The sequence below is a fragment of the Pelodiscus sinensis genome, chromosome 11 (genome assembly GCF_049634645.1).
Source record: "Pelodiscus sinensis isolate JC-2024 chromosome 11, ASM4963464v1, whole genome shotgun sequence".
NCBI lineage: Eukaryota > Metazoa > Chordata > Testudines > Trionychidae > Pelodiscus > Pelodiscus sinensis.
The window spans coordinates 49,258,180-49,281,234 of NC_134721.1; the positions used below are offsets into that span (position 1 = coordinate 49,258,180).

The 23,055-nt window shown below is 41.4% G+C and overlaps 1 protein-coding gene across 1 annotated transcript in view; it reads right to left on the reverse strand.

The window, feature by feature from the left end:
* The window catches only part of NUP210 (nucleoporin 210), a 104,391-nt gene that overhangs the window by 52,548 nt on the left and 28,788 nt on the right, over positions 1-23,055 (reverse strand). Inside the window, exons 10-17 of the mRNA XM_075939667.1 lie at positions 22,188-22,328; positions 20,257-20,394; positions 14,097-14,252; positions 10,960-11,158; positions 8,973-9,118; positions 4,793-5,014; positions 3,230-3,403; positions 160-352 (exon numbers count right to left, since the gene is read on the reverse strand). Of these exons, the coding sequence (XP_075795782.1) occupies positions 160-352; positions 3,230-3,403; positions 4,793-5,014; positions 8,973-9,118; positions 10,960-11,158; positions 14,097-14,252; positions 20,257-20,394; positions 22,188-22,328 (1,369 nt within the window). The remainder of the gene's footprint in view (positions 1-159; positions 353-3,229; positions 3,404-4,792; positions 5,015-8,972; positions 9,119-10,959; positions 11,159-14,096; positions 14,253-20,256; positions 20,395-22,187; positions 22,329-23,055) is intronic.

Consider the following 23,055-nt stretch of genomic DNA (forward strand, 5'->3'; position numbering starts at 1 on the left):
CACTTAGAAAACATGCTTTAAAAAAAATTAAAGCTGATAGAATGTTTTGCAGGTCAGATTAGGGAACTCCATTTTCTTGGCTCTAGAGCACACATCATTAATTGTAATTAACCCAATCTTCCTCCAAACAAAGAGTATGTAAACTTCACTGGTCTGTACCATGCATTTTCTTCTGACCACTTCCATCCTCTTTCAGAGACAGCTCCATCGGCACACTGCGCTCAATATTGGCTAAGGAAATTTTTGTCGATTCCCAGATAATATCAAGGGAACTGAAATTATCAAATTTACGTCCCTGTTGGTCATAAGCAGCCAAGTCCAATACTGGATTGCGATAGTTTGAAACAGGAACCTGAAAAGTTAAAAAACAAAAAACAAAAACAAAAAGCCACAATTATAATTTAGACTGGAAAGTGAAGAGATGCTAGGATCCTTTGGATCCTTAAAAAACAGTTCTATGGAGCAGAATGGCAACTTTCACAAAGACATCATCTTCTTGAGTTTTATGAGATTAAGGCAAAATTTTGTCATTAGAACATTTCATAAAAACTTAATGTTAAACCAGTCACTGAAGAAAAGCCATATGAGACTGTACTCCAACTTTTTTTTGGGAGGTGGGGAGAAGGGGAAAGAGTGGTGTACACCAAATGAGTCTACTAGGTCTGGAGATGTTCAACGGCTATTTCATAGAGGATGCATGTCAGGGTTATAAATCTTTCTAAGGCCTACTAGTACAGTGGTGCACACCATTCCGACCCATCCTGGCTAGCTGCCATTGGTGGTCCTATCCTCGATAACAGCGTTTCCCAAAATATGGGCCGCGGACTGGGCTGCGGGAAAAAAATACCGGGCCTCAGCGTGGCTGCCAGGGTGTTCCGGGCTCCCGGATTGTCCGTGCAGCGCTGGGATCCCCAGGCCCTCAGCCGGGCTGGGCGGATGCAGCCGTATGTTTCAGGCTCCCGGCAGAAGCATAGTGAGGGTTACCAGGTGAGCTCTTATTGCTGGCTGCGGGGGAGGAGGGGTTGGTTATGGGCCACAGGGAAGCAGGGTTGGGGCCGTGGAGGTGCCCGTGGGAGATAGGGAGAGGAACCGGCTGGCAGAAGCAGGGCTGGCCAGGGGAGATCGCGGGGGTGGGAACCGGCTGGTGGGGGCAGTGAAGCTGGCTGGGGGAGATCGCAGGGTGGGGGGGACTGGCTGACAGAAGCAGGGCTGGACTGGGGAGATCGCGGGGGTGGGAACCGGCTCACGGGGGCAGTGAGCCTGGCTGGGGGAGACCGCGGGGCTGGCCGGGGGGGTGGGAGCAGTGGGGCTGGGCCAGGGGAGATCGCGGGTGCGGGGCCCAGCTCACGGGGGCAGCAGGGCTTGCCAGGAGAGATCGGGAGAGAATCGGCTGGCAGGGACAGATGGGCTGGCCGGGGGGGGCGGGGGGAGAATCGGCCAGCGGTGAGCAGGAAAGTTCAGGGCTTTGCTAAAGCTGGCTCTGGGGGCTTTGGGAGGACCAAAACCACCGTATTTGTATATTCGTAATTTGCTTAATGGATATGCAAATGAATGTTACAGGTCCTCCAAAAGCTTGTGAATGGATTTACTGGTCCCCATGTTCAAAAAGTTTGGGAACCTCTGCTCCATAAGTTTATCTAGTGCTTTTTGGAACCCTGTTATTGTCTTGTACTTCACATCTTTTGTCAAGGAGTTCCACAGGTTGACTGTGCATTGTGTCAAGAAATACTTCCTTTGTTTGTTTTAAATCTGCTACCTATTAATTTCATTTGGTGCCCTCTAGTTCCTTTGTTATGAGAGCTAATAAATAATTTTTCCTATCTACTTGCTCTACACTAGCCATAATTTTATAGACCTCTGTCATATCCTCCCTTAATCGTCTTTTTTCGAAGCTGAAAAGTTCCAGTCTTATTAATTTTGATTATATGGCAGCTGTTCCATACCTCTAATAATTTTTGTTGCTCTTTTTCTGAAGTTTTCAAATGCCAAGATTATCTTTTTTGAGGTGAAACGACCACATGTGTGTGGGCATACCATGGATTTGTAAGGAGGCATTAAGATAGTCTCGGTCTTATTCTCTACCCCTTTCTTAATTATTGCTAACATTCTGTTTGCTTTTTTAACCGCTGCTGCACACTTCAATACCCTTAACTAAATCTTAGGTGCTTGGAGGGGAGAGGGAGACTGCTTCCATGAAAGACTCACAGCCTTACTTATGTGATAGAAATGGAGCCGTGTTAGTCTAGGGTAGCTGAAACAAAATACAGAACCATCTTGTTAGTCTTTAAAGTGCTACATAGTCCTGTATTTTGTTTCAGCCTTACTTATGAAGTACTGATACTAGGATGCCATGAATGTCATATGCTAGCAGGGGAGCAAAAAGTGTTCCTCATTTGGATGATGGAGTCATATGTCCTTAATGTTGTCATAACCACCAAGGATTACCTATATATTCTGGCCCAAATTTTCAAATATGCATGAACTTTTACATATGCCCAAATTCAATGCACAACACTCCCATGCTAATTCGTGTACATATATAGGTATTTGTACACCAGCAGTCGTGATCATACATTTTAGGCACATATGTATATTCACAACCATTTTAAAATCTGGATCTATGTTTACAATAAAACTTGGACTATCCAGATTTGAATCAGAGGGTATAAGGAACAACTGTGTTGCCCAGAAATAGCTGTTAAAGGCATTTAAAGGCTGAACAGCAGAGCAGCTGACCTGCATTTTGTTTTTAAAGAAAAATACAAAACGAGGATGAAGTACACACCAACAACGAGGTCAAGAGAAGGAAAAGAACAGAATGAAATCAAATTTTGCAAGAAACCCATGCACAGCACAGAGGGAGGAGTTCCTTCGTCCTTATCCCAGATGACCCACAAACTCCTGGGAGACATCACTCCAGAGGCCTTCTGACAGAGGCAACTTGGGGGTCAGAAGACATGACCCATGTGGTTTTGCATACAGATCCCACACACCCCTACACATACACACCAACAATCCTTTTAATATTCCTGTGTTCTAGTTATTTTTGTTCCCAGTACGGGTGGAGTTGAAATGAGTGCTGGCCAGAACACAGGTGATCATTATCACTGCTCTTGCAGCCTGTGAGCACGCCTGTTTCGGGAGATAGCCACAGGGAGGCACAATTTTCCTTTCAGAGGTGCAAAGAACCTCTAAAACTCCTGTGTTATTTCTTCCAGGGCAAACTTACCACTTGCTTGTTTTGTTGCAGCAAAGGGCAGGAGAGGTCAAGCTGAGGATTTGCATAGACAGGAGTCAAAGTGAGTCGTGAAGGGGCTGCGCAGATAAACTTCACAACCGCAGGTTCGATGGCTGGAAAAGGGTTGGTAACTGTGGGCTTATTTCCAACTGTTAAGTCAATCACCTGTATAACGTTTGGAAAATTCAACAAGATAGACAAAAGCAAAGAACAACTGAGTGTCAGTATGTTTTACAGGTACAACCATCCTACTAGAGGCATTTGTAATTTCCTGGTGTGGAGATGGAATAAACAAGCAATAATATGAAGGGTTCATGAATTCATGTTTCACTCAGATTCTGTACCACAGACAGGCAAGTGAAGAGGACATCTTTATTTTAAAAGCTGCTCCAGACCAATATCAATGCACAAATCCTCAGGACCTTTTCATGGTTATTACTATCTCACCATCGTAAAGCAAAACAACACGGAGGCTTTCAGAGCTCGTAAAGACAGTCACCGAGGGGATCTCTCACGGGAAGGAAAGGAAGCCAATACAGGGATCGAGGTCCTGAAACCATTTCAGCAGCTTTAAAAACTGCATTTGTTTTTTTCTTTCACTTTTCCCCTACAGCGTGCTCTCTCTCATACGCACATTATTATTAGACTGAATTAAGTGCAGGCACCTGGGGCTTTCTCCCTGTTGGCTGCCTCCAAATAATCTCTATCAACCACTGGTCTGAATTATTGCAACATCATTCAAATTTGACCATTTCTATATCATCAAGTTCCAAATTATATTTTGTTACACGAGTTCTCACTGGGGAGATGACAGCAAAAAACTGCTTCTTTTGGATTAACCTTGCTAAAATCAATTGGGTTTGTGCAATATGCATTTTGGAGTGCCAGGTACATTGGGATAGTGAACAGTCCTTGGAAGATGATTAAATAACTGGTTAAAACTTAGACCAAAGCAAGACAATATACAAACTGAACAGTGTCTGTAGGCAGGGGAAGTAACTGCTACTATATACTGGAGAAACAAGTGCTAATGGATCTTGGCTGTGTGTACCCAATCTGAGCATTAGATCTGGGCACCTTCCCATAAGTGACTGGACAAATGGCATGCCATATTGGTATACCATAGACAGAACTTATCAATATTTATTCAAATTAATGGAGTTACACCAAAGATTTATTTTGTCCAGTATTGCAAGTTAGAGTAGAGAGTTCAGTCTCTTCTTAAACCCTCTGCCATCATCCTATTCACGGTAAATACATTCAACAGCCGTTATAAGGAATTATCTGTTTGAACACCTTCCATGATATAAGGTTACTATGAAGCGGCTTCATACTACAATAAAGTCTTCGTAATCTCATGGATATTAAGACTGAACAAAGTACATAAGCAATTGGCAGTTATGTACTTATTCAAGTTTCATACTGGCTTATTACAGAAACTATCAATCATTTGGAGGCTATACTTTATCATAAATCAATCAACCTGGTTTCTATTCTCAATTAGCCTGGCCCAGGATTTGACAGAGAATAATATAAATACCTTCTGACACTTACTTGTTCTCCTAGGGTTTTGCAAGATACTCTAACCCAGTGCTGGAAATGATTCCGAGAGGTAGGAGGCCCAAATAAAGATAAACCAATACTTTCTGTATCTTCAGCAGTGATGTTCCTAAAGAATTTTGAAGGTTCTTGTATCCATGGTCTAGGTCCACCTTCAAACAACATGTCTTTAGAAGAACCCAAAGTTACCAAGGCAACTGAAGATGGATCTATAGTCTGGAAATGAACAAAAGTTATACCCATTCATATATGCCATTAGATAGAAAGATAAGATAGCTAGATTAGAGAGACAGACATTACACTGAATGTCTATCAGTGACCAAACTTTGTGGCATTTTACTCATTCTCAGTAGAAGAGTCACTTCATTAACATTTACGTTTTGGCAATGAACCTGTTCTCCCAAAACTTTTATAATTATGGTTAGTTCAGAACACAGCAGTACTAAAATAAACAGCAACAGTTAAAAGTAAACTTTGTTCATTAGGGCTATGGCCACAGTGCCTCAGAGTTTTTCGTCTATTGATCATAATTCTCTGATCTCCCTCCTTTACACTAACTAAACTACTCTAGAGGGAAAAGATTCTGGGTGAAATACTGGTACCACTGAAGTAAATGGTAGTCTTCTTATTGACTTAAATAGGGCCAAGATTGTGTCCTCTTTGAAGCCATTCAGCTTGATTAATCGCCCAAGTACAGCTGTTCTTTAGTACCTGTATTTTACACCCTGGCTTTATTTACCCTACTAAATGAAGCTGAAGTCTCACTTCAAAACCCTACAAGAATACTAAGGACAAATTCTGCACTGATTTAAATCCTACCCCATTTCACTAACATTGCCTGCAATGGAAATCAACACAGAAACTGGTACTATTTTTTAATACACAAACATTTGTTTCAAGTGTTCCACCACCTGATGTTAGTAACACAGACCAAGTCTTACGGATAGTCTGTCTGCACATAATGACGGTTCAATTCTTTCTGTAAGAACTTGTGCATGTTGGTTGGAGGAATATGTTTATAAATTCTAGGCACAGGCTAATTTTCACTGTATGCCCATAGGTTATTCTCATTTCACAGACATTCACATGTTGCCAAAACTGTAAAGTTTATTCATTCATGTGCTTTTTGTCCTGCCCCTAATTGACTCCAAACTGTCTTCCACTTTAATAAGAGATGTTTTGATGGAAAACAATTCCTCCCAATGCCTGACTCTTCACCCCATTTTAAACACATCCAAATATTTCTTTCTTCCGATGACAACAATAAGGAAGGGTACTATGGATCACAGTTTGAAAACCACAATTCTAAAATATTTTTAAAGGAGCTCTCACTGTGCTATCTAGGGGTAGGAGAACACAGGAACATTATTTCGAAATAGCTTAGTCCGCATTTACACAGCAGGCTGTTATTTCACAACAACGTTGAAATATCGTCAAGCTGGAGGACTTCTTACTCCAACTCCTGTAATCCTCATCGTATGAGGAGATGTCGGAGGAAGAGTGCTCTATTTCGAAATAAGTGCAGTGTAGATGCTCCCAGTTTCGAAATAAGCTATGCAAATTGAACTAAGTTAAGCCCTGCTGTGTAGATGCACCCTAAGCATCAGCCAACAATGAAAAGTTAACTCTGAGTAATCCCTAAATTACATTATCCTTCCCCTTTCCATAAATTCATGTTCCTTTTATTCATTGCCTCTAGAAGGGAAGCACGGATGTCATATCTGTAATGCTTCTAATGAATGACCCAAAGGCTTCTATTTTATGCATATTTATAGATAATATCTTAAACCAATGGGATTTTTTATTCTGTTCTGTAAATCTCAATATTTTCCTGTCTGACAAGACATACAAGGATCTAGACTTTTTAAAAAAACGATTTATTTGATCCGACATGGAATCCATGTATTGCTTCCCAAAAATGGGTATATTCCAGTTTGTAATCATTCTGTGTGCATTTTAACACTGAGAAATGAAACTCATTTTTCAATTGATGTAATTTGTGCAACTTTTTTCCCATACAATCAATCCCCATTCCTTTTTAATACATTATAGATATCCAATCGTATAAACTCTTCCATGTCAATTTAATTCTTTGACTGTACTGTCTATGCTGTGTTCAATCTTCAGACATCCAACAGCTTGCCTAATTCTTTAACCTACAAAACTGTATTGTGCATTCGGTTTTTTATGTTGTACTCAAGAGCAGAATTTAGAATACATTGTAAAAGTAAAATTGCAATAAATATAGCCATCAATTTTAAAAAGATGGAATGATCATTGGCAGAGGAGAAGCAGAAATCAAGGGAAGGGAGTGGGAGACAACAGCAAATGGGCCCTTATTTATTTTGTTGTAACGAGGTTAGCCAAGTACACTGGGTTAAGACTGACTACTGTGTATTTCCAAATTGATATCCACTTTCAGATTGTTGGACAGAACTTATTCTGGTCCATTAATCTCTACAATGAGCTCTGGGGATAACACAAATGTTATGTTTTTCAACTCCAAACTGGTATAACAGGATTTATTTTACTCTAATCAATGCTGCTGAAACTAGTCTTGGACAGAATAGCATCTTTTTCAAGTGAAATCATCACTAGCTGTATGCAAATTAATTTCAGATTCTGAACCACTATTATCCCCACATGTATAAGGAATAGCCTTTGTGGATTCAGTCGTTAGTGTCTAGTTAAGAAGTTGACATGCTGTTCTATGCTTCTTAATCATTCCTGGGACTTGCAAATACTGTCCTTTAAAATCAGGTTCTTATTTTACTTTGTAATCTGTCCAGTGGTGAAATATATGGGAAAAAATGCTCCATTTCACAGATTACACAGACTACAAGACTTTGCCTTTTTTTGCCAAATAATATGTTGTGTGCTCTGACTGCAGTTTACATAGGCTATGCTTCTTTCTACTTGCTGCTGTGGCCATGCAATTGTGACTGCTCTTGTTACTATCTTATTAGGCCGATTGTCAATCATTTTAAACAAGCAAAGATAGACTGAATGCTTTGAACCTCTCACCACTTCAAAGTTTACTGATGAGTAATTAATTCAAGAGGTTTTTTTGTTTTTGTTTTTTTTTGCAAAATATATCTTGAGTTCAGAAAGATTCAATTTTGTGAACTGACTGACAAGTCCAGACCTTTTTATAAGCCTTGTACTGTATGTTATCATTTAGCAGCATACTTTCTCCATTAAATTTACCAAATTGCATCTTCATCTCCCAGGATTTTATATTATTCTTACTGAGATATGCAATACACCGCTTTTGCTTCATTACTGTGCTTTTTATACTTTCTGTTTGAAGTAAGATGACTGTGGGCAAATTTAGTATTCATGTAAGTAAGGGTATGTCTACACAGCAAAGTTATTTCAAAATAACTTTCCTAGTGTCTATGCAAGCCAACTGCTATTTCAAAATTAATTCGAAATAGCGGAGGGCTTATTTCAAAATTGGCAAACCTCATTCCACGAGAAATAGCGCCAATTTTGAAACTGCTATTTAGAAATAAGCGCTGTGTAGATGCTTATTTTGAAATTGGAGGACTCCAGCCCTTCCCAGGGTGCCTTGCTGGTATTTCGAAATAATGCTGTAGTGCAGACACAACCTTAGGAACAGCTAAACTAGCTAGAAACAGGAGTAGTCTGAACAGCATGTGCACCCAGGTCTTCTATTCTCACATAAAATATGCACCACTCTGCCACCAAATCCACACTCAAACTGGCAGTATTCCGTGCTATTGTAATCATAGTCTTTTCTTTTCTGCTACCTGTGATTGTTTTGAGATAGCACCAAACTCATTTTTATTTGTGAACTCAGGAAGAAACAGAAATATAGTGCACTATCCCACGACAGAATTCTCGCAAGCCCTTTGTATTCCTTGGGGGCACTGATTTGGACAAAAATCATTTCAAAGATATAAGCTGTGGTACAGAAAACAAACTTCTTGCAGTTAAGTATAGACCCTAATTCCAAAAAGCACTTAAGTCACTGGGACTTACACAAATACTTAAGGAACATAATTACCTAAACTGGGACATCAAGTCGAAGGACTGTCTCAGTCTCATTACTAGCTATAGAATATCAAGTCTCAGGTAGAATTAAATGAATTTTCAAGAGTGGACTGTTTTAAAAGCAGCAATCAAAGAAAATATCTTACTACAGGCTTACTTTTAGCGGTAGATAGGCAGCAATGGTGATGCTAGCACGTAGGTGGACATGCCCATGAGTGTAACTAACAACAAGTGTTGTGTATCCTTGAGCCTCAGCTTTCACCCTGACGCCACTGCAAAAATCAGAACCTGGCTTAAGTCTCCCTGTCAAAGAAACCCGGACAAATACAGAGTAAACATTGGGGAGAATGAGACATTTTAACACAGATTTTAACATTGGCAATACTATATTTATGCTAGAAATATGCAGGGAATACATAAAGATAATTTCTGTGACTCCATGGAGGAAAGGCAATACCGATAGCCATGGCCCTACCAAATCCATGCCCCGTTTTGATCATTTTAACAGTCATAGGATTTTAAAAATCATACATTTCATAATTTCAGCTATTTAAATCCGTATTGTAGGGACTCTCACCTGAAAACAAGTTGTGGGGTGGTTGCAAGATTATTGTGAGGGAGGTTGTGGTACTGCTACCCTTACTACTGTGCTGCTGCTGATTGTAGCACTGTAGGGCTCCTGACCTACAGCTGTGGCTCTCCAGCTCTCCAGTTCTGAAGGCAAAGCTGTTGCCAGCAGCAATGCAGAAGTATGGATGGCATAGTATGGTATTACTCCCCCTTCTACGCTGCTGCCTGAAGAGCTGGGTCCTCAGTTAGCAGCTGCCATTCGCTAGTCCCCCAGCTCTGAAGGCAGCTGCATAGAAGTAAGGATCAAATGGTATGGAATTGCCACCCTGACCACTGTGCTGCTGCTGGTAGGGCACTGCCTCCAGAGCTAGGATCCCAGCCAACAGCCACTGCTCTCAAGTCATCCAGAGCTAATGGCAGCATGGATGTAAGGGTGGCAGTACTATGACAACTCTAAAACAAACTTCATGACACCTCCCCCTCTCCCCCGTCCCAACTCCCTTTTGGGTCAGACCCCCAATTTAAGAAACGCTGGTCTCCCCTGTGAAATCTATATAGTATAGAGTAAAAAGCACATCATACACCAGATTTCACAGTCTGGGATGCATTTTTCATGGCTATGAACCTGGTATGGGCTTACCCATAACTCTATTGAATAATGTATTGTCCTTACCCTCAAAACAGCCACCTTATGAAACACAAATTTTATTATTCTTTTCCTTCCAAACTGCTCTAAAAGGACACCAGTCATCTCTTTAGGATACAGAGCAATATAATTTGATTCTTTTAGCAGAGTATTTTTTCCTTGCTGTTCTAAATTGAAACTGGCGTGTAATTAAGCCCAAATAAAATGCATGGCTAAAACAATCTTTATAGCATGATACATTACCTAAATTCAAGTTAATGATTAAGAGAAATGAAATTTTATTGCATGAGCCCATTTACTGACCCAAGCATTTTGTGCAGTTCCTTTTTCCTCCTTTTTTTCCTCCTTGCTTTGACTAGATTTTTTAACAGAACAATGGCAAATAACGTACATAAACAATCTAGGAAAATATGACATTTAAAAGAGCTGCCTCTTCAGCAAGCAGATGCTGTAAATCTAACAAATAACTACTTTGGCTGGATCAACAGTACAACACAAGGAAGAACTAACTAAGATTGTGGGTGCAACATAATCTGGTCCAGCAGATACCAGATGACAAAGTTGCTCAGCCTGATAGTACAAGAGGATTCAGTAATGGCAAACTTAGAAGAGACTGCACATTCCTTACTCTGGTCAGACAAGTGCTGTAATGGAGGAAACAGCTGGAGAAGCTGAACATTCCTCAGTGTACTAATCTTATTTGTTGCCAGAGATTCTGGCATCCTTAAATACTAAAAGAAAAAGAAATAAAATGCTATTCCATAAAAAACAGACATCTTCAATTTTATAGCCTCTATTTGCAGCTGGGCATCTGTCTAGTAATCTGCCATTAATACATTAAACAGGTCATTACAAGTAGATACATCATTTACATTTGCAACACCACTATTTGTAATCTGAACAGAATAAATAGTTTAAAAAAAATCACCTGGGAGTGGTTTGAACACACCACGGTTTTCTACCTCCACAACTAAGTCGAAATGTGAACAGTCACTTAGTGTGACCATCTCACTGGTTTCAATATTCATTAGGCCATTTATTCTCAAGGGCAACTCCAGTATCTGACCCACACGTGCTTCGACTTGACACGGTGTGAACTCCATGCCACTAGGTTCAGTTACATACACCTGAGACACAGAAAACAATGAGGTAAGACATAACTATATAAGGAACTAGAGAGAAAATTTAAGACTCCGTAATTATGTTTTCTCCAAAAACATCCTCTCGCAAGGATACCTCACCACAGCCAGCTTCCCTCTGAGAGAAGAGAGCTAGAAACAACCCTCCAGAGACCCACCAGAGATGCTCCCCATAACCCCACCAGTGACGATGCTTATAACTGCCAGGAAGGGATGCCAAAAAGTGACTAGAAGAGTTACCTAAAATATTAATACTCTGCCAGACTATAGCTCTTTCCATGAGTGCACTGAAACCCGCACCTACTTTTATGCACCTTATAATCTGCTGCCTCTTATTTTCAGCTCACTTTAAAGATGTGGTGCCTTTTCTCTCCGTTAATCATGGAGACAGATTCTGACAAAAGGACATTTCTGAGTTAAAGTTCCACTGGTTTAAGGGCTTGAGCCCTTACACTGAACTCAATATAAATCTTTCCACTGGTTTCAATGGGCTTTGGGCCAAGAAAGGAGATAGCAGCAGCATATGAGGGAAATTCTGGTGGGAGGTTCTATTAATTTTTTTCCTACACCTATGTTTATAGAATCTATCCAAGGGAGTATTTTTTAATGGTATCTAAGAGATTGTCGAGGGTACTCAATGATTGGTATAGTTTGGGGTTATTTTGGTATGACAGCAGGAATCTCACAAAATAAAAGAATCTGCAGCTTGATCCTGCAACCTTTAGATATGCAGGTAACCCTTATTTGACATCAAAGGGGTTACACACGTAAGAGGCAGCACCTGACCCTAGAAGCCTAGTGAATAATACAGTATTTAAAGATGTTATGCAAAGTGTTGATGAACAGGCCCTCAGCTAGGATTTGTTACTCCGATTTGTTACGTTCTCACTAATGTTAAAGAATCCATCACAGACGGTTTGTAGCATTTCGTAACATTGCTGTGATCAAAGCTTTCCATTTGCAGTATCTTTAACTTTTCAAACCATCTGCCAAAAGCTTCAGGGTAAATTGTTGGACCATATGGCATGGTGTTAAAACTGCAACCCTTATGGAACATAAATGACTATTCTTATGACTTGCTCCTCAAGGTCAGCAGATAAGCTCCCGCCTCAAACACTTCAACTTACTCCAAACTGCACACATAACATGGAATGCGTTAACACAGATATTTGGTACCTCCAGATGATGCTCTGTTTGCTTAAATGTACTGTTCTAAAAGCTTGCATGGTAAAAGCATTGTTTCAAGTTATTACTGTCTATAAACTTCTGTATTTGGAAATAGAAGTTTTAATTAAAAACATAATTTCTGAACCTCCTGCAGGCAACTGTCACAGAGCTAAAAAAAGTGACGTTTTTGGGGCACAGATAATGTGGATACAGAGTCACAGAAAGATTGTAAAGTCAGTTCCATCTTGCTTTAGTACTGGTTTAATGGCCAGAAGAACATCACTGTTTACACATTTAAACACTGTGTTTAATGTCCATTTAAACTACATTTTGGAAAATTGATGTACTTAACATAAAATACATTAAAAGCAAGCTGGTGCAGCCTGTAAAGACAGATGCAGTTTTACCCAGCAAGATTTGTTTCTAAAGATTTTTCCCAATTACACTCATATTAACTAACAGAGGTCTGGCTGCTTAAATAGCTCTCTTTTCAGTAAGAGACAGTGGTGGAGAATTTGACAAGAACATACACTCTTGCCAAAAGGAGCTCACACAAACCAGGGCATGATGTGGAACCTGCAGGATTTTAGCTATGCTGGATAAGAGAAGTCCTAAATGTGATTAGGTATTTTGGGTCACCAATGTCTTCAATTTTAATCCAATCAGTTTGCTCCATGGCAGCTTCTAAGTTATATCCATGCATCTGTTCAATGGGCACATTCTTCCAAGTCTGCAAATGCTCTTCATAAATCAATTGCCACCTTCTCTAGGAACTAAACAGCATTTTCTTTATGATCATTTCAGTTGGATGTAAAGGTGAGAGGTTGCTTGCCAGATTATGTCTTTCATTAGGCATTGTTTGCTTGGCATATATAAGCATATCCCAGGTGAGGTGTTTTCTATTTATGACTGTATTGTACACCAATGGGTCCCAGCCTGCGGTCCGAGGTCTGCAGAAAGTTTTTAAAAGTAAGGATCGGGCCCACCGCGGCCCGTAAGGGGCAAAAGCTGTGTGCACCAGGACGTGGCTTCCTTTTGATCCTGTTCCCCAGACACTAAGGGAGCGGGGGGGAAGTGCTTCCATGCCATGCATTCCTCTCACAACTGGCTGGCAGGTGAGATGCATTCACAGGATATAAATACTTTCCCCTCGCTCCCTTAGCATCTAGGGAACGGAATCAAAAGCAAGCCGCATCCCTGAGTGCATGGCTGCTGCCCCCACCCGGTGCTCTGGGTCATGGCTTGCCAGCCTGAATACTGAACTCCTCATCTCCAGCCCCACCCCAGAGCAGTGATTTAAATGAAGAAAACATTAATTGAGTTAAGGATCCGAGCAACTCATATTCCAGTTTAACATAAGGGGGGAAAACTGTTTCTGGGAGAGGGAGAAGGGCAAAAGTATTTTTACTCAGAGTTATCAGGTGGACTTTTTGGTTTGTAGCTCAAGAGTAATTGTTACTTTATAAAGAATTCAACTGGGAAAACCCATTCCATGGAGAGGAGGTAAAAGAGAAGGGCTAAGTTTCATCCCTGGGACTGACATTAAAATAATAATTGAAGAGATAGTCTGAGAGGAGCCCCGAATAGCGTGAGCTCCGACTACTTGCCTGCTGCAGGGCGTGGATGCAGAAACCTGTGGGAGGTGTGACCAGGCAATGTGATTTAAGAGATTCTCTGCTCCTTGACTGACCGTTCTCCCTGCCTTCTCCACAGCTGCTAAAGCCAACTCTCAGAAGCAACCAGAGGAAAGGCTATTTACCTTCATTTCTCCATAGTGCAGTGGGTTCTGAACATCATTTGCCTGTATAACACTGACACCGATATCACTCCCAGTTGTCATGACTCCTTTGACAGTTACTGTAGCAACAGCTTGGTTAGAATAGGACCAGCTGAAATTTCCACTTCCACCGTGAGCCTAAAACATGAAGGAAAAAATACAGACACCCTGAGCAGAGTTAAGAGTGCCCGCAGGGAAATATAATTAAACTGAGACTCCAAAATTGAAATTAGCAAAGCCAAGGATTAGCAGATTACTGCCCCATTCATTTTAATTTCAGATTCCTTCACACATGGACATTTTGTTCATCAGTGCTGCTAAACTAAACGTCTCTCTCTAACACTGCTGCAAAATTCTAATGTTCGAAGACCCCAGTGATTAATAGCACTTGCAGTCAGCATATCATTTCACAAGTCAGCACAAACACAGTCCCGGCGTGTGTGATTGCTGTATTTTTCAGAACTCTGATTAATTTTCTGTTGTTGAAAGCCAAAGACAGTCAAGTGGACAATTTTAGGTCTCAGTGCAGCTAACCTGCTGTACCTATGGCAACTGGCTTCTACCAATGGGAATTGTTGAGAAGTCTAAAAAGCAAAAGAAGAGAGAAGAGAAAAGGGAAAAATTGATTTTTTTGCTGTCATCACATCTTTATTTTTAGCCTGAAGGGTATGTTAGCAGGTCTTTCTGTATACATCCTGCATACATATTGCTCCAGGAATGTATCGGGCAGCAGTGAGCGATAGTGATACAGACTGCCCACGTTTGAGCAATACACTGGTGAGGTGACATCTTCAGCCAGGCACTCAAAGGATTCAGTCACTGCCACACCGTGATGTTCAGGTCCAATGAGGCCATACCCAAGAATCAGAACTTTCCAGTTCATTAAATATTTTAAGTTAAATTGTCAAGATTTTAACTATTTTATTTTTGTGAAGCAAGGTGGGGACAGCTAATTATTCAGTCTCATGGTCTATGTCTAAAGAGAGATGAATTACTTTGCCCAATGAGTAGTATGGTGACTCGATGGCTTACTGATATCAAAGCAATTCGCTCCTAATTGCTGCAGTTTCACAGTCATACTGAGTCAAGAACCACTGAGTTTGACAATATTACTTCTAAAAGGTCATTCTCAACCTGTAACATTCCTATATCATTACTACAGAATTCATAGTATTTAAATGGTATTAGGATATGTTAAAACAATGATTCTGGGGCAATATCAGCCTGCACTGCATAAGGTCCTCAGAATAATCTGTACAGGCAGTCCCCGGGTTACGTACAAGATAGGGACTGTAGGTTTGTTCTTAAGTTGAATCTGTATGTAAGTCGGAACTGGCGTCAGCCGCTGCTGAAACTGATCAGTTTCAACCGCGGCTGAATCTGGACGCCAGTTCTTACATACAGATTCAACTTAAGAAACCCAGGCGTCCCCAAGTCAGCTGCTGCTGAAACTGATCAGCGGCTGATTCCAGGAAGCCTGGGGCAGAGCAACTCTGCCTCGGGCTTCCTGTAGTCAGCGCTGGTCAGTTTCAGCAGCGGCTGACTTGGGGACGCCTGGGGCAGAGCAGCTGGGGTGCTGCTGGGTTGGTCCGGAGCGGCGCTGCGGGACCACCCCAGCAGCCCCCAGCTGCTCTACCCCAGGGTAGGCAAGAAAAGCCTGGTCTGCTGGGGGGGGGGGGCACTAGCTGCACCCCACCCCCAGCAGACCAGGGGGACAGGAGCAAAGCCGCGGAGCACGCCCGCAGCGGGACAGCCCAAGCACGCTCCACGGCTTTGCTCCTGTCCCCCTGGTCTGCTGGGGGGGTCCAGCAAAGCCGCTGGACCCCCCCAGCAGACCAGGGACACCAGAGCAAAGCCGCCGCCTGGTCTGCTGGGGGGAGGGGGTCCAACAGCTTTGCTGGACCCCCCCTCCCCCCAGCAGACCTGGGGGACAGGAGCAAAGCCGCCCAGGCGGGGGGAGTCCCGCTGCCTGGGCGGCTTTGCTCGGGTGTCCCTGGTCTTCTGGGGGGGGGGGGGGGTCCAGCGGCTTTGCTGGACCCCCCCAGCAGACCAGGGAGACCAGGAGAAGCTTTTCTCGCCGCAGAGGACACGTGTGGTGATCCGCCGCCCGTGAGCTCCGGGGCGAGAAAAGCCCCGTTCGTAAGTGCGGATCCGATATAAGTTGGATCCGCGTAAGTCGGGGACTGCCTGTATCTTTAAAACAAAAACAAAACAAAAAATCCCCACTTTTTTCCTTATCCTCCAGGTGCCATTCTCCACATACTATGGTCAGCCTATGAGACTATGTTCCAAAACAATAATGCTCTACTACAAGGAGCTTCAAATTATGTAGGGATTAATTTCTGTAGCATAAAAAACATTTCCTATAACCAGTTTCATGATTTACCTGATGTAAACAAAGCACAAAGAAAAATAAGACTTTTGTCAGCAGTGATTGTAGGTCTGAAAGGAGGAACAGTTGAGACACAATCAAGTAGGCTCTTCCAAAAGAAATCAAAGGGGAGGTGACTTAATATGGTAATTCCTTTTCTTTCATGTGTTTCTGCGTGACCCATTTATAGAAAATGATCAGAAGAAAAAACTGAGACGGTGAAACAGGGAACAGTTTGTGAAAGAGAGCCTGGGGTGGGATTTGGAAAGATAAGCCCAAAGGAAAAGGGTGAAAAGCTCAGATTCCTTATGATAATACAAAACTATTTGCTCAAAATGCTTTAAAGATATCAGCTATCTCTGGATAAACAGTCAAAACCAGAAGACTGACTGCAAAAATAGCATCGTCTTAATGTGTATGCGGAGTCAACATCGTCTTACTAGGCAGCCAGAAACAAAAAAGTGTTGCTACTTTTTATTCTACCTAGTACTGCACACAGCAAAACTGGATTCTCTTCTGACCTGCAAATCATCCATGGACTTGTTAACTGAGTGATACCGGCAGGATTTGTGTTTCTGATTACTTAATTTTCAGACTCCTAGCTTTGCAAGGCTGACACCTGACTTTTCTAAAGTAAGTAAAAAAGAAGCTTAAATTCTCTTTGTAGATGTATTCAAAGCCAGTTAAAAAAAAAATCAATAAGTCAGTGGCATAAAATTAACATGGACTTCCCATAATGCCATGAGGGCAGAAACACTTTTCAGAAATTAAACAAAAATACTGGGACTAGTCCAAAGTCCAGTGAAATCTCTAGGAGTTTATTCCTTGACTTAAATGAGCTTGATCCAAAACACACTGCGAGCAAGAGAAGACTGATTTGCAAAGAAGAATGGCAGTCATATCGTAATGAATAACTATTCATTAACTGCTGTTGTGATAATTAGGCCTACAAATTTGCCCTAATTCTGAGGGCAGACATAAGAAGTGAAAGGTCATGAAATGTCATAACAGCCTATTACAAGCTGAAAAAAAGTCAGAAAGAAAGACTGAATTGGTAACAAACAAAAAGCCTCCTAGTATAATACAAGGACTATGATTAGTAAATATTAGGAGCAGATGACTGAAAAAAAAAATCAATGAATCAGAATACGTGTGTCTGAAATTGGGTCTAATTGATGGACTAATGAAGGGTTGGCCTATTCTACCCAGCACTTCCTTTTGAAGTCCTTAAAGAAAGAGACTTTGGGAGAAAAATAGGTTCCTGAATTGAGCTTCACTATGTTCCCAAATTCCTGGGACCCAGCACCTTCACCATACTCATCCTGAGAGAGGAGTACCTGGCATGCCAGACTTTGTATCCTCCCCCTGAAAGGTGTCCTATTCCTTCTCTACCTTACCTTTCTTTCATCATTTCCCTTCTGTCTAATAAGAATCTGGCTTAGCCAGCCAAGACTGTATATTCTGCAACACTGCTGTAAGCCTGTGACCAGAAAGAGACAGCTCAAAAGCAACATCCTAAACTGTCCAAAGCTAGTGCAGGTTTGCCAGGTGTGGCTGATAAGACTATGTGCTATATTTGTATTTTTCCAGCAGCGAGATCAAAAGTGAGAGTTAACATCAGACACAGAAGCTGCATGTTCTACCTAGCACTATAGTATCAGTATCTCCAGCCCATCTCAACTAACATCTTTCCCCCAAAATGGCAGTTATCACAATCCTTAATACCATCTAAGAGACTATCAAACATGTGTTTCCTTCCGTTCCAAATACTTACTCAGGCTAAAGGAAAAGGAACATGCGGTATGCTTAAAATTAAAGCCTCAATATTTTATATCTCAAATGTTTTCACCTTTTCCAGCTTTTCCTTTTCTGTATCTTTAACACAATGTAAGAAGGATTTTTAATTGTGTATTTGCCATGGGACCAAGTCAACTAAAATCTCTGTTGATCACATTTTGTTTACTGCTAGGACCATTTTAGCACTTTTGACTTTTTGGGCCGCTTTATTTGATCTCCAAATTAATACAATACTGCTGTAAATGTAGGTTAAGTAAAACTTTTCAGTAAAACCACATTGTAATTTTAGGAAATCAAAGGAGGACATATAAAGATTTATTTTTAGGAGAAATCAATGTAATCAGTTGGATATTTAATAGAGATAACAACCCCCATGATACACAAAAACATTTAAGGAAGAACAAAGGAACATTTTGAAAGTGTACACTCCAAATGCTCAACTCTCCATCAGGGACAACCAACTTGAGTTATAGCAAAGTAACAAAAATAAGCCACAGAGCGGAGCGTTTCTACAGGGTTATACATGGGGTAACTGAGAATTAACTGAATTTTGTCCTCTTAAAGGTGAAATTCAAGATGAAGCCAATGATGTCATTCCATTCAATGGAAGAACAGATTTGACCCTGTATAAAGCACAAAAGTAAGCCATTCAAATCTCTTGTTTTACCATATCTAGGATGCTTCCTATCTTTTCGTAGACAGTTACATCAGAGAAAGGACTCATAATTCAGCAACACATCTGCCAAGTGGATAGGCAGGAACTGCACATGTAATATTTCTGAGGATAAATTTGTTGAGGAATCTTCATTTAGTGACCAACTCACAGATTCCAATTTAGATTTTATAAACAGGATACAAAAAGGTCCTTAATTTAAGAATACAATCTGAACTGGGGGGGGGGGAGAGACTTAAAACAAATACAGGTTGTATCTCCCTTAACCAGGACACTCTGGTCTGGCAACATCCGCAGTCTGGCATGACCACAGATCTTCCTGGACCACAGAGCCCAGGTATAGGGAAGTCTGGCTGCTGGGCAGGAGCATGGCAGGGAGGGCCGACAACTCAGTCAGGAGCTCTGTCGGGGGCGGGGGGTGGCGCAGCCGAGTTCTGGCCCCAATGGCCAGGTGGTAGCTGGGGGCAGGCAGTAGCCAGGGAGCCCCAGCCCCAGTGGTGGCCAGGAAGCTCCAGCCCCGGCCATGGAGTTCCAGCACTACAGAGCTCCAGCCCAGGGCGCCACGGTGTGGCTAGGCTGGAGCCCCAGCCGGGGGGCAGTCATTCAGCAGAGGTCATGAGGAAAAGGACCTCCCCTGGTTTGGCAAATCCCCTTGCTCGGGACCGGTCATGCCTCAAGGGAGGTCCATTCTGTACTGCTTTGCTTTGTAAACTCTGCTGTCAGTGGACACATTTACACGATGATTTGGTTTGATATTGTGTTTAGACAAGTGTGGCATCAAGAGAGGACAGTAGGAGCACAGGAAAGATGATTAAAAAAAAACACACTGTGAAGAATCTACTGTAAAGAAAGCAGTAGCATTTGGCCTTCCAATAGCAATGTTATTGTTATAGCAAGGGAGACAGGCAGGGAAGGAAAGATGCCAATATCTATGCTCTAGGGAGTTGTTCATTCATCTTAAGATGCCTTCTTGGCAGTCACTATGCCAGCTAATTCAGGGAACCTATTTGCAATACATTAAGTGTCTCTCTGATGGCCTGAAATCTGTCACTCTCAATTATTAAGTTTGGCTTTTTTGTAATTATGCTTTACAAATACACTCAGACAAAAATAACATTGTTGCAACTCTTTTTAAAGCAATTACCACTCAGTGCAACTGAACTCCAGTGAAATTCCACCAAACACATTTGTAACAAGACTATGCCTGCAGCATCCAGAGTTAATCTGTAGCAGGAGATTCCCCAAACAACTACTGGCCTCACTGAATCTGACACTGCGTTGAGATGGCACCTTTAGCATACCTTTATTGTGTACTGATAGGCTCCTGTCTTTGGCTGCCATGGAAATGTCAAAATGCTCGGTGAAAGGACAATGGGAACATAAATTTCAACTTCCTGCTGGTTTCGTACTGGAACAGGCAATGTATGAACACCTCCATCCTATAAAAAGTAACAGTATGTACAATTATAAATGACATTCATAGCACTTTTTAAAAAGAAAATTCCATCTTTATTTATAAATAGGTTGCTGAGAAATACAAAGAAAAAAAAGAAATTTAGCACCATTTTTGTTATCATTCGCTCTGCACTTCCTGTGAGCAAATTAGCAAGCAACTCATTGAAACAATGTCTATTCTGTATTGGATAAATATTACTACTGTCATTACTGTGGAACCATCAATGCACATGGCAATTTATAGGCAAGTTAAATAACATGGAGCTCTCTTGCCCCTTTCTCCACTCCTTGTACTTTTGCAACCCTTCTTCACGCCCAGCTCAGCCCCTACCTGCTACAGCCTATTCAATGGGAAATGGTGCACACTGTGGGTGGGAAATAATGCATCTATGACTAAGGAAGGGATTCTTAATACCTTCATCTGAAACTGGCTGTTGCAGTGCGGCAAAGAGCCTGACTATGGGTGTGTCTAGACTACTGAGTTTTGTCGACAAAAGTCGACTTTTGTCGACAAAACTATACCAGCGTCTACGCTACCGCTGAGTTCTGTCGACATAACGTCGACAGAACTCAGCAGTTTTGTCGACGCTGGTATACCTCATTTTACGAGGCATAACACCTTCTGTCAACAGAGTTCTGTCGACAGAAGGTGTTATTGCCTATAACATTGCGTCCAGACTACGGAGTTCTGTCGACAAAGCAGCTTGCTTTGTCGACAGAACTCAATGTGTCTGGACGCTCTTTGTCGACAGAAGTTTTGTCGACAGATACTGTCGACAAAACTTCTGTCGACAAAACCCGGTAGTCTAGACGTACCCTATGATTCCCAATGGAAGTATAATTCCCCTGCTGTTACTCCTAATGTGCTCTGAAGGCCTGCACCTCTCCGAGATCTTGGGGAAGCCTTTTCAGGGATGCGGACATCAGGAAGAGGCCGACTGCTTGAGGCAGAGAATGGAATTGGCTCATCACTTTCAAGGAGTGGCAACCAAGCTATTTCAGAAAAAAGGTTTCAAGTTTCAGACATAAATCCAAACTGCCAAATGGAGAGGAACCCTTCCAAACTGAAGAGCCTGGGTGGCTGCTCACTTGGCGGTGACCATGATTGGCCAGGTAGCAGACAATGTTAATCAATATTAGTTTTTAAGAAGCTTGTAGGCTGGTACATTCGGCAGATTTTCTTTCTAGCATTTAATGATCACTTACCAAATGACAGAAAGCGTCGCAAACACTAATGTAATGCAGAGCTGGGGCAGGATAAAGCACAATGAGTCAGAATTTCCCTACACACAGGAGTAAGCCTTGAAATTTACTCAAACTATGTGATTAGGCCCTTTCTCAGCACCCTGATACAAGCAATGCCCATGTATTCCAGATAGGTACCAGAGAAGAAATTCAGTGGACTGCTTTTAAATCACACTAAACTACAGGTAAATGGCACAGAGCCGGGAATCAATCTTGCAACCCTTACACAGGCAAAACATCAAGTATTCATAACTTGTATGAGTGTCGTGTTCAGGAACCCCACACAGGCACCAAGGACTCCAAGGTGTTAGGCACTGTACAAACAGAACACTTTGCCAAGAATTTTGCTTACCTAAGGAATTCAGGCTCTGCCCTCATCCATTTCATTTGTGTGTGGGTGGAGGGGAGGAGGCTTAGTCACCTTAGTGATTCCTTTTCACCGGAGGGCACCAATATAAAACATTCTGGTGTTTGTACAGGATAATTTTTCTAAGCATTTGAGCAAACTAGAACATTTCTCAGTAAGACATACCTGATCGACTACAGATGTTAAAGCAGCATCGATAATGGTTTGACCCTTCTTGATTGCTTTCACATAGTGATATGATCCATTCATAGAGGATTTCAGAATCTCAAAATATTCTTCAGATAACACTGTATTAATTCTGATATTCTGAAATTAAAATATATTGCTTAAGTGTTGCCAGGAATAAACTTTGAGAAACATTTCAGGATAGCCCTTCCCCTGCCCCCCCAAAAATATTTTGTTAAAAAACCCCTAGATAATCCAACCAGAACAAAAAGGTAATACTAGATGAATATTATGAATTTAAAAACAAATAAATCCTCAAATATCCAACCTTCTTCTCACATAAATAAAAAAGGTTTAGATAAAATTTCCAAGTTTATGTGCCTGACAATAAAAACCTAAACAAGTTTTTTCAGGTGTGCTGAGCACAGACGGCTTCCAAAACAGACCTGTCATATAGATGAATTAACATGGATTCAGATGCCTAACTTAAGGCAGTGTTTCTCAACCAGTGGCACAAGTACCCTTAGGGGTACTTGAGAAGTCTGGAGCGTACGTCAACACAACTGAAATTTGGACAAAACTGAATTTTTGTTTTAAGTTTTACCGTGTTTTTAATATTTTAGTACTTTTTATGCCTCAAAATTTCATGACTCGCCCAACTACAATTAAAGTTGTTTAAACAAATGTGTTGCAATGGTAGAAACAAATTGCGTGTCTGAAAAATGTAGGTATTGGGGGTACTTATAATTTTTTTAAGGGGTACTTTATAAAAAAAAAGGTTGAGAAACACTGACGTAAGGTTCCAAAGTTTGAAAATGCTGACAAATAAATAATGTAAACAAATGTTATAAACTTACATTATATAGCT